This window comes from Gambusia affinis, linkage group LG04 (genome assembly GCF_019740435.1).
Source record: "Gambusia affinis linkage group LG04, SWU_Gaff_1.0, whole genome shotgun sequence".
Taxonomy (NCBI): Eukaryota; Metazoa; Chordata; class Actinopteri; order Cyprinodontiformes; family Poeciliidae; genus Gambusia; species Gambusia affinis.
Window position 1 is genome coordinate 25,265,698 of NC_057871.1, and position 18,098 is coordinate 25,283,795.

At 39.6% G+C, this 18,098-nt stretch overlaps 1 protein-coding gene across 2 annotated transcripts; it reads left to right on the forward strand.

The window, feature by feature from the left end:
* The first annotated feature begins 1,292 nt into the window (after positions 1-1,292).
* LOC122829341 (centrosomal protein of 95 kDa-like) lies at positions 1,293-17,753 on the forward strand. 2 transcript variants are annotated; one of them, XM_044113809.1, is made up of 21 exons: positions 1,293-1,518; positions 4,261-4,389; positions 5,592-5,699; positions 6,207-6,314; positions 6,525-6,627; positions 7,971-8,041; positions 8,189-8,388; positions 9,053-9,119; positions 9,194-9,261; positions 9,374-9,561; positions 10,315-10,438; positions 11,059-11,167; positions 11,247-11,428; positions 11,582-11,677; positions 11,970-12,117; positions 12,391-12,560; positions 14,467-14,541; positions 14,632-14,784; positions 15,447-15,593; positions 15,681-15,752; positions 16,809-17,753. In XM_044113809.1, the coding sequence occupies exons 1-21, from the start codon at positions 1,494-1,496 to the stop codon at positions 16,983-16,985; spliced, it is 2,520 nt and encodes an 839-aa protein (XP_043969744.1). In that variant the 5' UTR covers positions 1,293-1,493; the 3' UTR covers positions 16,986-17,753. The 2 variants fall into 2 exon arrangements, with proteins under 2 accessions (XP_043969744.1, XP_043969745.1); XM_044113810.1 differs by having other exon boundaries at positions 1,294-1,518; positions 10,318-10,438.
* Positions 17,754-18,098: the final 345 nt, after the last annotated feature.

An 18,098-nucleotide genomic window follows, 5' to 3' on the forward strand; every position in this document is an offset into this window, starting at 1 on the left:
ATGTGACCTTTCATCAGCTGTTACATTAAGATTAAATAAGTTCGGCAACAAGTTTCTGCCTCAGCAGGTCGTCAGGAGTTCAGACACAAATAACCGACATGATGTGAAGTAAAATAGTTTTACGTTTCATTTATTACTAAGTGTCAGTGGATGTGAAATCATTTCTTTAAAAGCTGTGCTTCATTCTTTTGGGGTTAAACAGAGAGAATATTTCAGTTTTTTTGATATTACAGGGTGTGTAGATAACAAAGGAGAAAAATTAGGAAGATCTTCCAGCTTGAACAGCAATGATGAGTTTAAGCAACGTTGGTGAAAAGTGAACAATAAAAGGGACAATGCTGCCACAGACCAGAACCATTTGAGGTCAACACATTGCTGTGGTTTTATCAGAGCCAGGCTCCTAAAACATGGAGTCGTTTTTAAGCGATGAAGAACATGAAATGTCTTCGCTACATAAGAGCAGCCATTCTGTTTCAGCCAGGAATGGTGCGTTCAAGAGCAGCTCCTGTAAAAACAAAGTCACTCACACACATGGTGATTATAATTTTTCTAATTTTTCCAGGTCATTTAGTTATATATATATATATAGTGTATAACATACCGTATATTTTATACTAATCTGTTTAAAGTCTTGCTGCAGTGGTTGACTTTTCTTTTCATGTGAAAAATCTATTTTAATGGCACTCTATGGTAATGAGTTACTGTAACTGTACTGTTACTGTAACAGGTTTAGAGTTACTGTTTATTGTTGTGAGTTAGCATTTTAAAAACTATAAGTTGAGTTGCATTTTAATGCTGATTGATAATCAGCCAATCTAATGGCTGATTACAACAGCCAATAGATTGTGTGTGTGTGTGTGTGTGTGTGTGTGTGTGTGTGTGTGTGTGTGTGTGTGTGTGTGTGTGTGTGTGTGTGTGTGTCTGTCTGTCTGTCTGTCTGTCTGTCTGTTTGTCTGTCTGTCTGTCTGTCTGCCTGCGTGCGTGCGTGTGTGTGTTTTAAAAATAATTTTCAATTATAAGCAACCAAAATAAATAATCTTTTACTGTTTAAAATACATTATAACGAAAGCATAAAATATCTGGGTCTACAACATTCTAAAGACATATCACGATACGAAAGTTATGCAGCTCCAAGATTCCACTGGGAATTATCTTTTTTTATGTCTGTATATAGACACGTCCTCAAAATCTCCCTCTGCAATATGGCGAGATCGTTGACGTGCCAAATGAAAGTGACGTAGTTGTAAAGGGCCAATATCCATAGAAACCAGTAGGGGGCGATAGAAGGTACATCAGGTTTTACTTCCTCAAACAAAGAATGAGCTAACGTCCAATCAAACAAGTCCTCAGTTTTGAATGTGAGCTGATACCGAAAAAGCCTACAACACCGATACCAGTTTTTCGGGTCAGGTTTGCAATTTGGGACTTCGCCCCCATTTTTGCCTCTTCATCCGTTTTCAAGCCCCAGCCAATTTTTTTTCGACAGTTGTTTCATGGGAACCCAGGAGGGAGAGAGAAGTAAGGCTACCACAATTTTCTTTCTGGCTGAAAGCTAGCGACACGTAACGCTTGCGGCTAAAGTTTGGTTTCTGGATGGCTAATGTTGTCGCTTCTTACAGCTGGACAAACGTTTAGTGTAGATATATATTTATTACAACAATAACAGGTCGTCGTTTAGCCTTATCCCATAAAGTTCCTGTTAGCAACCATTAGCAACGTTAGCTTGGTACTTTTCAGTTTACTCAACCGGCAAAGTTTGAGGAAAACAGCGTTAGAGAAAGCACTAATGTTGCAGGAAGATATGTTTTGGTGTTACACTCACAATAAATACTGGTTTCTTTTAGAACAAAACACGTCAATTAAACTTTTAGCCTGAAACAGTAGTAAGTGTGACGAAATAAGAGTAAAGAAGCAAGCTAGTGAGGTTGTGCAGTTAATAACTGTGTTAGACCGATTTATTAAGGATAGTTTAAGGAGCTGATGAATGAGGAAGAAACTTAGCGAATGTGAGGATTGGCAACAGGAAGTGAACAGGAAGCTACATGGAAAGTCTGTAGGAGTGTAGGTCCTACAGATTTTTAGCAACATAATTTCAGTGAGGAAGAGTCTAGGAAACACTAAAGAAGCGAACTGCTGATCTTCATGAGGTTGTGATCTGTAGAGTAAGAAAAGATCCAGTCATACCACCAAGATGTGAGGAAATAATAATGTATAATAATGTAATAATGTATCTAGTTTTAGAAGATACCTTTATTTATTTTGACTTTATTTGTGGCGAGTAGTGACCTGCTGTTTAGTTTCATTCAAAGTAAGATGACAACAAATGCAATGTCTGGAAGTGGTCATGAAGTATGCAAAAAGTTATTGTTTGCCAAAGTATCCACACACATTGAAAACATTGAAGTTTTCCCCCACATTTTGTAATATTATAGTCAGGATTTTAGATGATAAATCAAGTTACACTTTAATATATTTGGGAAATAGAGGGAAAAATGATACATAGTAGGATCAGCTTTGGTCATAACGCTCAGATGTTCAAAGTTTTGGAAAAGTTTTATGCTCCAACACTGATTTAAAGCTGCAAATTGTAACATTTCTAAAACAATTGCTTTCTAGATATTTGCTAAGACTATCACTATGTCTTGTCAGTATGGGATGAGACAGAGAATGTACAAGAGAGACAAAAAATGCTCCCCCCAGAAATGCAGAGCTCTGGACAAAAACAACCAATGAGAGTCAGGAGGAGGGCCTTAGCACTGTCAATCATGCTAGTGTTCGTGTTTCTGTGAATGCTCAGGGTAGTTAGCATGGCCACCCGTGATGGCGAGTATGTTGTTTTCCTGTAACGGTAAGTTGTTTCTGTTTAACCCTTTGAGCAGAGCATACATGAGCATGATTGACAGTGTGATGCATTTCTGTGACGAAGTGGAGGGGCTAGATTTTTTATTTATTTTATTATTTATTCAGAGATTATCTAATGACATACTGTCACAACATAATGATAGTTTTAACAAATATGTAAAAAAAAAACAAAAATTTTTTAAATAAAAGTTACGTACTTTCTTCCTCCCCTCTCTGCTGTGGTTCCTGGTCCTTCACAGAACAGCGAGATTTACACAAAGAGTAAAATAAATAACTCTTAACTAGTTATTTATGCGCTACATACATTATAGAAATATTTAAACTACCATAAAAGCCCTTTTTAAAAAATTAATCCAAAGTGTTTCCAGTTTTATTCATATCGTATATTGATATTACTGAACAGCCAGTTTATCTTACTGAGTGAAAATCAGTTTTTAAAAACAGTAGAAATAAGTAAATAATCAAGAAAATGTAAAAGATTTGACCCGTTAGATGTTTTTTAGAAAATACAACCGAGTCCAGAGATCTGAAGCTCGCTGGGAAAAGAGTTCCTGGGGCTGTTGTTGTGAAATCTCTGGCGGCTTCTGTTTTCAGCGCCAGTCACAAGATTAAAGTGTCTGCGGGGGGCCGTGTAGATCCAAATGTTCTGAAATATACATAACAGAATAAAAAGATTTCACCCTCTTTGGATGTTTCACCTTTTTATTGCTTTTACAAATCAGTCATAATTTGCAAAATAAAGCTTTTGTTGACAAAAGACATGACACAAAAACAACTTTATGAAAGTGAAAACTGATTCCTACTGAATAATGACAGCTAAATGAAAGTATGTAGCATAAAATAAGTGATTGATTAAATATCCACCCCCTTCAGGTCAGTATTTAGTAGATGCACCTTAGGTTGGAAACAGATTGAACGGTTTGAAACTGTTAGCCAGATCTGGTGATGTTTATGACCAAAACAGAAGTAGCAAAGAGCATTTTAGAGGGGGAATCTGGTGCAGAGGTTTGGAGAATTTTGAGCAGTGTGAAGCCAAAGTGGTTTGAGATAATGGAAAAGTTGGAAGAGTGTTTAGCTGAGCGGAAGAGAGACAGAAGGAAAACCATGGAAAAGGTTCAGAGACTGGATAAAATGGAACTGAATGGAAAAGAAGTGATGCTCCCGATGCTGGAACTAAGCCTTCCCTGTCATCTATTATTGAACAAAAGTAATCCTCTGTCTGAGAGTTACATAAATGAGTTATGTAAACCTTAAAATCCAGACAAAAAAAAAAAAAAGAGCACATTGTGCTTAAACAGGATTGCTGTTCTGGATTTGGTTATCGTTCGGCGAGACATTCTGATCTTCTTTCCGACCAGCAAACCCTCCTGACACATTAATTTCCCTTTTTCTCTGCAGACTGGGTTGATGTGGCAAACAATCTACTCAGCAGGTGTAACGTAAACCTGAAGTTGAGCACACTGTCGGAGTGCGGTCCAGATGTTTTCGTCAGGTTGTACGAGACAATCCTCGGGGAGACGGTTCCAGGTAAAATCAAACTCCTGGGGAGATGAAAGATTTCTGGAGATGCTCCGATGAGTTGCTGTTCATCGGCGAGTCGGTGGCCACGTTTTCTCGAGACTTTAAGTTGTTAAGATGGTTGATCCGGGTTGCTACTGGCAACAAAGGTTAGAGAATAATCTTTCCTGAAGCGAATGCCCTTTAACTCATGCCTTGTGCAACATGTTTACGTTTTAAACATGTTGCAACCTGCTGCTGCAAAGAGTCATCCGAACAGACTCAAACATGCCAACACACACAGCTGCTTCTTCCAGTAAACAAGATGCTGCAGATTGTGGATATTTTAGTAATTGATTATTCAGTCGATTTTTTTTTTGATTTTTTTTTTTTTTTGACGATTAATAAAAAATTAAGAAAAGAAATTAAAATAAGGAAATAAAAATTTGTTATGAAAAATGGGCACATTGTTCACATTTTTCATTCTTTCATGTAACCATTTAATCATATTTTATACAATATTAGAGATGTGTACAAAAATACACATAAAGAAATAAGTTAATTCATTTTTTAAATAGAAAAAAATAAACATTTTACTGCCTATAATGCACAAACATAACATTCAGTTAGCCAACACTTGATCATTTTTTACAAAGGACAAATTTGCTGCTAAAAAAAATGCTTTCTGTAATGTAAGACGCTCACACCTTTCTGCTTGGCTTAACATCTGTATAGTAAAGTTTCTATCTGTTTATTTTTTTTGAATGACCGATTAATAATTGGATAGCAAAAGGTGCTTAGGAGATTTTCTTTTTTTTACAGAATATTAACCAGGTGAAGCTAAAAATGCCACTGGAGGAGATCTGGGTAGAACATATTTACAGACAAAAATGTTTTCTTCTTAAATCCAAAATGTAGATATTTTTTCTACAGTTTTGGCTTAATTACGCCTTTGAATCTGTTGATCTTTCAGAAGCCTTTTATTGATTCCATACACTCCAGTTAATGGATAATCAATTAATATACATCGGTAATCGATTCATCACGATTAAGCCGATTGATCGTTTCATCTGTACTGTAAACGACAGTTGAGGAAAGAGATAAAGTGAAAGTCCAAAGTGATGTTTTCAAATTAAAAATCTGTGTTTTCTGTACTGATGCACAGATCTCCTGATCGCTGGTTTTGATTTATGCCGAATTACTTTTCTTCTTCTTCCATGTGTGCATTTTAGATTATATTGCATCAGCGAACAGTCAAGAGGACGATGTCCACAACGTTCAGTCTGTGATCGACTCTCTGTCTCTGGATTACCTTCAGATCAGCCTCTCACACATCGCAGGTACAGAAACAAAACGACACACACTCCATATTTCTACATTTGTTTCCTTAATCATGTCTCTTCACCTGAGGGTCGGGTTATTTGCTTAATCGGGGCATTAAATCGCTTACAGCAGGGGTTGACACAGTGGGAGTTACCAAATGATTTTCAGAATAATAGGGATGTGACCCTTTAGATGTACGGAGAGACATAAAAGACAAAATTACATAAATAGATACATCGTGAAGTAAATAAATGAACCTTTAAATGTCTCATTAAACAATGTAATACACTTTTTAAATGATGAAATTAAATATAATTTTATTTGTTAAAATCACAAATGTTCTGAAATAATTATTTCTCTTGGCTTATTTGTGACTAAGTAAAATGAAATAATTCTATATTTATTTTTACTTGGTCGCCTCCATATCTGACGAGGTTATTTTGGGAATCACAGGCTGGAAAGTTGTGAACTCCTGACTTATTGGAACATCTAAAGGCTCGAACTCACTGAGTTTCTGTCTGCAGGAGAAAATGTTGTCAGAGGAGATAAAGAGTCGATCAAGAACCTCCTGGAAATCTTCGATGGCCTCCTGGAATACCTCAACGAGGAGATAAACGAGGAGACGCAGAACGGTGGCACACATATGTTTCTCATCAGATTTGTTAATGATCTGCAGGTTTAGCCTTTTAATAAAATCATTTTTGTTGACGATTCTGTCTTCCGGTGCAATTTTGAGCATTTAAATCGGTGTTATCATTTTGTTTTAAACTTGTTGGCATTTTGTTGTTCTTATTTTTTCTTTTATTTGTTCTCTAAGTAATCCATCCTGTTCTCGTCTTCAGATGAACCCAGTGACCCCCAAAACGAGGATGACGCTGATGAAAGCAAGAAGCCGGACAACCTGGAGACGCAACAGGACAGGAGATCAGTTTCCCCCAACATAGAGTAAGAGCTGCAACTAACGACTAATTTAGTAATCAATTTATCTATCGATTATTCTGACGATCGAGTAATCAGATTTTCAAAACGGCACAGTCTACAGATTTTTCAATTAACCACTGAAGTCTTCTTAAATACAGTATTAGAAATACATTAAAAGAGGCAAACAATCAAATAATCCATTTCCTTTTTAAAATAATAAGACATTTTATTGCCTAAATTTCTTTAGTAAATCTCAATCAGGAGAAGCTAAAACTATCTCACTGTCTGTATATCCGGTGAATGATTAATCAATTGCTAAATTAGTTAAAGATTATTTCAGTAATCGATCAATCTGATTAATGGTTTCAGTCCTAAAGGAAACTGGTTTTTCTCATCTCATTATTATAAGGCCACTTTTAGCCCTGGAGGCTAATTTAAACTTCTGGCAGGCTACAAAATGTATTAAATTAAAAAAAAAAACAATTTATTGTGATTTTGTTTGTTTTATCTGCTCAACAGTAAATCTTTTTTTTTTTATGAAATCTGTATGTCATTAAAGATCCAAAACATAAAAAGGGCTTCAGACGGTCACCTTACTAAAATAAATACAGACAGTTTCCACAATTTTCCAGTCATTAATTGTTCTCTGTTTCACTGGCCAAATCTTTCCACTCTTGACTTGTGGTCAGGGGCCAAAAAAAGTATTTCAAGGGCCACAAATGGCCCTCGAGCCACACTTTGAACACCCCTATTATAAGGAAACTTATGACATTATTAAAGTTTTGCATGTTGACTTGACTGTACAGATTTTAGTTGAATTTGTAGAAAAGGATATTTTTAATGCGTTTTCTCTGAGCCTGTGGCTGACCGTGGGGTTTGCAGCACATGACTCGGAGCGCCGCTCTGCTGCTGACACAACAAGCCGCCTGCAGCGGAGTCAACACTGAAGGCTCAAGCCACGCAATGAGAAAATGTTCACACACTCACATCTTGTTCTCGTTGAAGAATAAATGATTTAAAGCACATCTAACGCTAAACTTCTTTTATTATTTTTGACTTTTGTAACTGCATTATGAAAGTCACCTCATGACTGACTCTGGTTGTATTAAAATTGGTCAAGCTGGGTGCAGCTTTCTCAAATAAAGTTTTCTTTGTGATGTGATCAGCTACAAAAACAACCAAACCTGTTTTCCAGCACGAGGTTTTAACTTCTTGATAAAACCTGATGAGTTGATTCTATGTTACGAAGCGGCCTGCATGTTTTTTTATTAAACCGTTAAGAGTCATTTGAGCTCATGGAAGCTCAGATAATTGAAGTTTTGGCCTGGGAAAAAAAAAAAAATAGCAACACAATGTCTCATTTGCAGAAACTCAGAGGAGACTGGATCGTCTAGTGAGCTCAAAGGATCGGATCAGACGCTTACAGCCAAACAACAGGGTTAGTCCATGCTAACTGTCATTTAAAAAGCTTTTATTTCTTTCTTTCTTTGCCTTTTTGAATAACATGCTGTTTTTTCCCAAAAGCAAATGCAAAAAATAACAGAGGAATTGATGTAAAGTCATTGTTTTTGTGTCTGCATGGCAGAACCGGCCGGCCCTCCTCCTCCAGCATCAGGCGCCGTCGACGTTGAGGGAGCGCCACACCAGGACCAGATGTTCTCTGCCATCCCGCTGCAGCCGCCCAGCCAGCGGGACACGTCCCACGCTCCCGGCCGCCCCCTCACAGCCGCTTCCCTCAGTCAGGGATCCACTGAGGAGACCAACCCTGACATAACACGGGTGGAGGTAGAATGTGATCGCAATAAATATACGGCCAGATTTAGGCTACTGGTTCAAAAATGATCGGCGGCTCATTCCGTTTTCCCACAAACACGCTTCCTGTTTCTGCGACGCAGCACATTAGAGGAAGGATGTGAAAATGCTGATGCAACCTAAGCGATTCGTAGAACGAAGCTGGTTTAAAACCAACGTTCACTTTCATTAAAACCTTTATAGAAGTTACAATTTTGATATTACTCTTAAAAGTTTCTTTTTTTACTTGTTTATCTTCTTATACAATAAGTTTCTGTGTTTTCAGCCGTTTTGTCACCAGTATTTTTAAGTTGTTTTCCCACAGAAGAGAGGAAGCGCCGCACTTCCACCGTAAAAGGGACGAGTCCTGTAACACATCTGACCTTTTTTTCTGTGAATGTTTGTTTGCAAAGCTTAACGTAAAGCCTGACGTCACAACAGGGCAAATAAGTTCAACCCAAAGAGTCTGCAAAAACTTCTGAGTCTGAAATGTTTTCGTTCTTCGACTCGTCAAATCTGATGCGTTCATTGTTTGTCTGTTGTTGCTTTTTTCCTGAAATTGCTGCAAAAAAAGGAAAACCTTAAAAATGTGTTCAGCAATAAAACGTCACTTTTTTTGTTTTTAATCCTGATCTGAATTTCTCTTTCTCTGTCACAGGACTCTAAAGTGACAACTGAGACTCTGACCAACGGGATCATGTCCCCGGCACACTGCCTGTCTTCTGGTGAGCAGAAACACCCAGACTGCTTTGGAGAACAAGTTGGTTGGTCGGTGATCACTTCCTGGTTTAATCTCCAGGTGGAAGCGACGACTCTGCCTCCAGTGAGCGGCGGATTGCGGCGGAGATGGAGGAAGAGACACTGGAGGTAGGAAATAAGGTTTAAATCTCTGCTCAAGATCCGCCCCCCCCCCAAAAAAAAAAATAAAATTATTATTGTTGTATTAAACCAAATCACATCAAATTCTGTCGTTTTCTAGCCGACCAACGGGGGTCCGAGGAGGGTGTTATTCCGCACCCAGCCCGATGTGCTTTTCCTCACCCTGCGGGACGAGGTGTCGGCCATCACGCCTTCGCCGCCGGACACGGATGAGGACGGGGAAGTTCTGAGTTGTACGCAAAGGTTTAAGGACAGAGGAACAAGTTTCAGAACAAGCACAGACATTGGGTGAGAATTTTGCTGTAGGGGAAAAAAAAAACCCATCACATTAATTACAGGGTCCCTGGAAAACGTAGTGTTGGATTCACACTGCAAATATTCAAAATCTTACCAAGGATTTTTGGCCCAGTTTCTAGTGGAAATATCTTAGCACGCCTGAAATAAGACAAAATTAACTTACAAGTAACTTTTCAGCAAGACGTAGGAGCTTTTTTTAAGTCGATAATTCCTTAATTTTGTTCCTCTGGCAGATTATTTCACTAATAACATCGTTAGCATAACAGCATAATTGCCCCCACTTTGGCAATTATGCTGTTAGTCTAACGATACGGGAAAAATGTCTTGTTTTAAGTGAAATAATCTGCCAGTGGAACCAGTTCTTATTTTAATCAACATTAGGAATTATTTCTTTAAAACAAGCTCCTGTATCTTGCTGAAAATTTACTTGTAAGTTACTTTCTCTTAATTCAAGTGTAATATTTGCACTAGAATCTAGATTTTTTTTAAATTTGGTAAGACTGTTTTTTTTTTGCAGGGTATAGATTCACTCTCCAAATATTGTCAATCATTTATCCATTCTTTCTACCATAAATCCATCTATCCATCCATTTGTCTGCATATTTCTGCTTTTAAAGTTAAAATATCTCAAAGAATTTGCTGCGAATCAGAATCTGGAGAACTGTGGACTGTTGAACATGACAAACATGCAGAAACCGTGTAGATAAACCCAACATTACCGTCTGTCTCGTCTCCTGAAATAAGCAGGTCGGTGCCGGAGAGTTCGGAAGAGTCTCTGGCTTATCGGAGACGAAGGAACAGGGAGGCGGAACAGGAGCTGCATCACATATCTGAGAACCTCTCTCATCGCCTGGAGGAGCTGGACCTGGTGTGTTCACACTTCATCTAAACTTGAATTTGATTCGCATCGGTAGCACAACCAGCAGTTGCTGCAATATCACTGTTCTACGTGAGCTCTACTAACGCTGGGCTGCACTCTTTGTTTTCGTAGAGAGCCATCAAGCACACCAGCACAGACAGTGCGAAGTGTATCTAAATGTGTCTCCAGCTTTATTCAGGGCAAAATAAGAAAATTAGAGAAACGACAAAACAGATTAAAAAGTACTGTTATCCCAGTAATTAACTTGTTTCTTTTAGAAGTTATGAGGGAAAAATTGCGACACAAAGATAAAGCAGCTCATCCTTTAAGTCTGAAACAGTGACAGGACATTCATCTCATCACGCTAAGTAGTGACCTCTGTAGATGATTTCATTCATCAGGCTTCATTGATAAATGGAGCAGAGTGTCATCAGCGTAGCGGTGGATATCATATTTTAGTGACACGCGGTGAGGAACTGACTGACCTGACTTATAAAACTGAGTTTCATATTCCAATTTTGACCCTCATTGAAATATTTGGTTGGTTTCAGGAAGAGAATGTTTTTTCTTTTTAAAAAAAACCAACATGTTCCTGTGATGTGCTTCAATTCAAACAATAAACTGTGTAGATGCTGAAGCGGGTTCTGGGAGAAAGCGACGGGTCCAGTGGAATGAGGGAGGAGGACGGTCAGTCCATCGGCAGCGACGGCGTCAAGAGGACCCGTCGGAAGCGCAGAGGTTACAGTTTCAATCTTTTTATCAGCCTTTAGAACGACCTGGTACACAGCCATGCATTGAACTGGGACGTTTATTCCAGGACAACCTGATCCTGACAAGCGGGAGGCATCCGCCTCTCCTCGGGAATGTCGCTCCGTACAGAGCCGGCTGGAGGAAGCCATGGCCGAGGCGCTGAGCCTGGACGACGGGAAACAGACCAACCTGCAAGTTCCTCATCATTCGAAACGAGGCGAGTCGCACTACAGGTCGTCTCAGAGGAAGGTGTGCTTCTGTTCTTTTCCTATTTTTTCTTTGTGTATCATAAGAACAGCAACAAAAAATAACAAGCCCTTAAAACGAGAATTGCTTCATGTGAAGCAGTGCCCTATTGACTTTTCAATCACTTCCTGTGTCGATTAAACCGAACCTTTTCAGCGTCTGGAAAGCAAAGCTTACGAAGAGGAGCTGAGAAGGTGTGAAGAGAGGGAACGGACAAAACTCCAAATAGCTCGCCGAGGAGCTCAGAAGGCTGTAAGTCCAGAATAGAAACTCATACGGTTTCAATCATTTTTGTATTTTCAACTATAATATTTAAAGTAAAGAGCTTTTCAGAAATATGTAGAGAAATCAATTTTTTTGTGAGATTTCTTCATTTTCTTATGATAATAATCCTGTTATCAAATATCTAAGAATAATTTTTGATTATTGAAACTAACTATACTAAAACTGTTGCCTTGGGATACCCAGGTTAACAGCAGTAACATTTGTCTGGACAGAAACAGGGCTATCACATTTTGACGTGTGTGTGTGTGTGTGTGTGTAGGAGCGAGAGTACAGAGAGGCCATTCTGCGAGATGTTTCTCCATCACCCAGATCGTCTCCTAGCAAAACAAAGACTCAACATAAAACACAACGGAAAACACAAACAGCAGCACAGAGACGCTTCGAGGTCCCCAGGAGAACTCCGTCACGTAAGTCCCAACCCCGTCACCACTGACCTCACGTTGTTCTGGAAAATGCCCAGTTCTGAAATGTTTATTTCTATTTCTACATGTGTGTATCAGCGGGTGTCCCACCAGGCTCTGGTCTAGGTCCAATTATTTCTACGAGTGGCTTAATTAGTGTGTGGACAGCGTGATGCTTTAATACGTTTCTATGGTATTTCTGTGATTCAAGGCCTATAAAAGGGTGTTTATTCCACAAGTATAATATAGATATTGCAAAGCAGAATCTTTTCTTCCCAGTGAGAATAAGGGAGAACGAGCTGCTCCCTTTGCTGCGGGAGGAGCTGCCTCACCTTCACGTCTCTCCTCACGCTCTGGGTCGAATGTGGGAGCAGCAGATGCAGCAGGTGGACAGGCTGCACGCCGCGTCGTCCTCACGGATTCCACATCACCGCAAACTCTTCCAGCAGGTCAGAACGAGTCCAACAAGTGAGATTTTTATTTTATTTAAATTTTTTTTTAGCTCAAATACATGGGAGTCTTTCTTGGTAAAGGGAAGAAAAAGGAACTCTGGACTAGGGGTTGAACGACTACATATTTTTTAAGGTCGACTACATCATGATAATAGTCGAGTCGATGTCGACTAGTCGCGGTGACGTCAGAGTGACGTAAGCGTAAAAACCCTTCACAACTACTTGGTGGCTTTATTAGCTATTTTCACGGCAAATATTAACACCCCCCCCCCCCCCCACACACACACACACACACACACACACACACTCCCCTTCTCCTGCTTTTACTAAGTCTATTATGGAGAATTAAAAGAGCAATAAACAGATCATTCTTCGTGAGCAGCGGGGAAAAGTTTGTTGCACAAAGTCGGGTCTGACTTTTTTTTTCTAAACACCGGCTGATGCTGATGATCTCTGGATAGTTACTATAGGAGTCAAATTATCACACTGACTACATGGTGCTTTTGGAACATCACAAGCCAAACTTGTTATGAACGGATCCCGTTTGGTTACAGCTGAATTCAACGAAACCACCTGCTTCTCCTCCGCCCGATGCGCGGCCGGAAGCTCTGCTGACTCAGCAGATTGAACGATTTAAGATATTTTCTAGTCAACGTCAACATGATAAAAGTCGAGTCGATGTCGAGTTGACTAGCCGTTGTGACGTCATAGCAACGCAAGACGCAAAGCTTTGGAGTAACATACAGGCTTTATTACCCGTTTTCACGGAAAAATACGGCATTTACACAGAACAGCAACAAGTGAAACAACAAAACATCGGGATAGTTTATGATAAATAATAAGTTGCTGGGAAACCAACATTCAAAAGGAAACGCACATCTTTTAGATGTCATTACCACAGATCTTTATTTAATCAGCAACATAACATCATAATGTATTAGTTAGATCGTCGTGACAAAGACACTCGCGAGCCGGCTAAGTGACATCCTTAGCGGGAAGGGTTTTAGACGGCTCGTGTTTTGTAGTCGACTGCAGCTGCAACTCCATCTCCTTTTAAAAACATTGTAAAACCACAAATATGCATCCATCTACATATCATTTAAACTAATGTATTAACTTATTTTTCTTGTGTCTTGTGACGTTTACTGTGCTGTCAGATCAGCACAGGCTGTCACCACCGGCAATCACATGACTGCGACTAGTCGACATGAAATGTTAAAACTCGCGAGACGCCCTAGAGTCGACTAGTCGACTAATTGGTTCAACCCCTACTCTGGACACATTTAAACTGTAAAATGGGAAATAAAAATCAGGAAATACAGATTGTCATTACACTAGCCTGTCATAATAAGGAATCAAACAATTGAATGATGAATTTAAAATGATATTGATCATCATCCTTCTGATTATTAATATTTCTGAAGGACATTCAATCCATGGTTTCTGATGTGTGCTTTTATTTATGTTTTATGCGTTGTTTTTGGTCGCCGTTTTTTATTTTAGATGTTTTAAATATCTTTCCAGTTCCAGTGTTAGGTGACTTTTATTTTATTTTTTTACAAAATTACATTTAACTGGTGTTTATCAGCGAGTGAACTGACATTTTTATGGCATTGTTAATATGTTCCTGGAAAATGGCCTCAAAACATAAAACTATAATTTGTCGCAACAATTACTGGCTCTATTTTTCGTTAAGGGAACTTTATCGTGACAGGCCTAGTCAAATTCCACACTTTTCCAGGAACCCAGTACAATTTAAAGAGTTTCCAACATAACGGACGGAGTGACCGTTACTGTGACTGGTTTCTATCAGCTGTGTGACCCTTGCTATCGGGGTTGGCACAATACGGTCAACAGAATCCCTCAGATTTGCATCCGGCATAAACTCCTCCTTGTCTTCCAGCTGGAGGAAGCTCAGAGGAAACACGACCTGCTGGTGGATCTGGTGAACAGAGACCAGGACCACAACAGGCGGCTGGTGAGCGTCACCGCAGTGAAACCGAGACATTTCGGCTTCCCGCTCCACCACCGACATGCAGTCGAATCCTTTCACCTCCTTTTCTTCCAGAGGGAGTTTAAGGAGCGGATCCAGCAGCAGAAGTCGGTGCAGAGCAACCTGCGGGAGCAGCGGCAGCAGATCGCCTGGGCCAAGAAGTACCACCGCGACTACCATGTCCAGCACCGCGCCCGCCTGATGAGGGCGCGCACCCGGGAGGAGAAGGTGGGCGTTTATCGTTCGTCATTCATCCTGGTACATTTTTTCAACACGACCATTTGGATTCATTGTTGTCACGGTAAAATCCAATTAACGGTGTTTAAAAAAGATGGATTCTCCACTGTTTGGTTAGTGAGAGCATCAATAAATATCAAAATATGATCAAAGGTCGTCACTGGGTGCAGTCCAGTGACACAAAATGCAATTCTTTACTTTTGTACACATTTTCTTCAAGAGCAGTGTTTGTGTTTGTGCAGCCATCCCTGTAGTTACCTAGAAAAATAAATAATAAATCATTCCTATTGTCACTTTTGTCGCTATTTCAATAATCCCACAAAGTATCGTGACAAAACTTTACGTTCACATCGCCCACCATTAGTGTGTGGCAAATGGAAAATAGGATTATTCAGTGACAAATTAAAACCCATCATTACAATATTTTAACAATTATGAGTAAAATCTGCAATTTTTTTAAAATCCCGCTTTTTATTTAAATTTATGAAAATGAACAACTTTTTTAATATTGTTGCATTCGATGAAAATCATAACACTACAAACAAATTCTTGGTGTGTTTTTTTCTTTTTCATAGCCCAAAATGTTTGTGATGATGGCCCAGAAAATGACTCAGAACGCGCGTGTGTGTGTGTGTGTGTGTGTGTGTGTGTAGATGTTTCGGCAGCTATTCGAGGAAGGTCTGGAGTTACAGAAGCTCCGGCTGAGGGAGCAGAAAGCTCATGCCAAGGAGCAGCAACTGGAGCACCAGAGACGACAGCAGGACCAGATCGAGTCCCTGGAGAACTACTACAAGGATCAGGTCCGACACAAACACACCAGACGACCCGTCAGCGGCTACAATCACTGGTCATTTTCTTACATGTGTGACGCCTTTTGTCTCTCTCAGTTTTCGTTACTCGCTGAGAAACTGGCACATGAGCGGGAGGAGATCCAGGTTCGGAAAAAAGCTCAAGAAAAGGTAAACTCATTAGGAAGTAAGAAGTATGTGCATGTATCAACATTTCTTTGAAATGAATATGTTGCAGAACTGCCTAAATGAGAGAGGCACATTATACCGAATCATAATTGTAATTGAAGTATCTCTTCTATCTAATATCACACATGGAAAATGACAACAGGCTGGATATTGGGGAGGATATGTTGGATTTAAATTGTCATGCCTTGATGCCGCAGAATGTAACGGTGTCAAAATATTTTATTTATACTTTAAAACCTGTCACTTCGTTGGGACAATGTGAGGCAGATAAACTGTTAAAAAAAATCAAGTTCTTCCTCCTCCCTGTGCTGCTACTGACATTTGCAGAAAAGCATCGCTGGGTCAGAAACAACCAATCAGAGCAAGGAGGAGGGACTTAGCGCAGTCAATCATGCTTGTGCAGCTACATCTGGGAAAAGGCAGAGGAGCTTGATTTATTTATTTTTTTCCCCACCGATGATCTATCTCATATTATGCCGACACAAAATAGTGACAATTTTAACACATTTTTTAAAATAAATGTATTGCAACTTTTTAATACTCTTGGCCAGTTAGTTGGACTTATTGCCTTAAACATCCCCCAATCCCAATGTTCCATTAAAAAATATTTTATTCTGGTTTTTATTATTATTATTATTATTATTATTATTATTATTATTATTATTATCCACTGATTTTTTTCTTCTTCTTCTCTCCTTCCAGCCTCTAGATTTGCAGGTTCCATATTTAAAACCTGACTGCTATAGAAATATCTGCCATAAAGTTACAATAAATGTTCATTTTTGTATTTAAAAGTCTGCCAAAAAACAACTCAAGAGTCTGAAAATGTAATTCTGGAAGAGCTTCACATTTTGTTGGGAATTGTGTTGAAACACTCCCAAATTGTAAGCACTTTCACCTGACGTCCAGCAGGGGGCGTTTTTGTCACTTCACAATCAGTCTAACTCATTTAAACTTGTGAATAAATCAGGAAACCGTGTGGATCCATCGTTCCTTGTTTCAGGGAAAACTTAAGATACGTCTCCTGTGTTCTTCCAGGCTCTGCTCAAAATGAAGCGAGAGCTTCGCTCCCGGATGGAGCGCGAAATAAGAGACCTGCAGAAAATCATCATCCAGAACGACGAGGACGACCACTTCCAGAACCTGGAGGTCCAGAGGCTGCGCAACCAGGTCCACATGGCCTCCTTCCAGTACAACACCAGCTATCTCCACTGAGCGGGAAGAACGAGACCGGCTCAGGTCCAAATCGCCAGGGTTTTTTTGCGTCGAAGGATAAGAGCTGGGTCGGATTTCTTAACGGTACAACAATCTAATGCACAAACTGTCTCAGGCATCGTTTTTTTGTTTTTCTAAATTTGCACAGAAAAGAAGGAGACCGTTGCGAGAGCGCGATGTGAGTTTTGCTGAGGAGTTTTACACACACTGACAAAATGTAGCTCTAGCTCATGTAGCTAACTGTTCCTCTCACCTCTGCTGCTACACCTGAACTACAGACACTTTGGACCAAGTCCTCCTCCTCGGCTTTAACATGGTGTTGAATGAGAACCTTTTAACCTTCCCCACCGCGGTCGCCGTGTGCTTTTATTGTAAAATAGTGACTTGTTCCTCCTGTTGCCAAATAAGGACCACAGACACAACATTGATAATATTGTCACTGATGAGTCTTAAGGTTTTCTTCCTTTTACATGAAATGTCTTCCTTTTAATACTTTAACCATGCAAGTGGATTATTTATTTAACTTTAATGTTTGATTTTTAATTAACCTGGACTGATGTCTTAATCGCCAGGGGCAAGGATAATCGGTCTGTTTGTGACTTCACTCTAACCTCTGCTTGATTGTGACTCTTTTCTACTTTTAACCAAATCCTGAAACGTGATGAATCAATGATTGGCCCAGCTGAGCCCCACACGGATCGTGTTTTTGTAATCCTGGAGCAAACATGTGTCCCGCACCCTAACATCCATTAAATGTGTGGAATCACTGGTGGAAAAATGTGTCAAAATTATTTGCATTTGGTGAACATAAGAGCCAAAGAACAAAAGCCCCCCGCCACGCCTGCAGGGGGCAGTATAGCGCCGACGATGAGAGAAAATACGCAGAACTGTAAATCTGATAGAGACGTTTCCGTCATTAGAGACAAAGTGAACGGGGAAAATTTGTTACAGCTTTCTGTATCTTTTCCTCAACCGTTTAACCACGTCACTGGGACAAATTTTGGTCCACAGCCAGTTATTAAAAATGGTAAAACTGTATTAAATATGTGATATAAATGTGAATAACTTAGGCAAATTGATTTATAGATCAAAATGCTCAAAGGGGTTAACTCC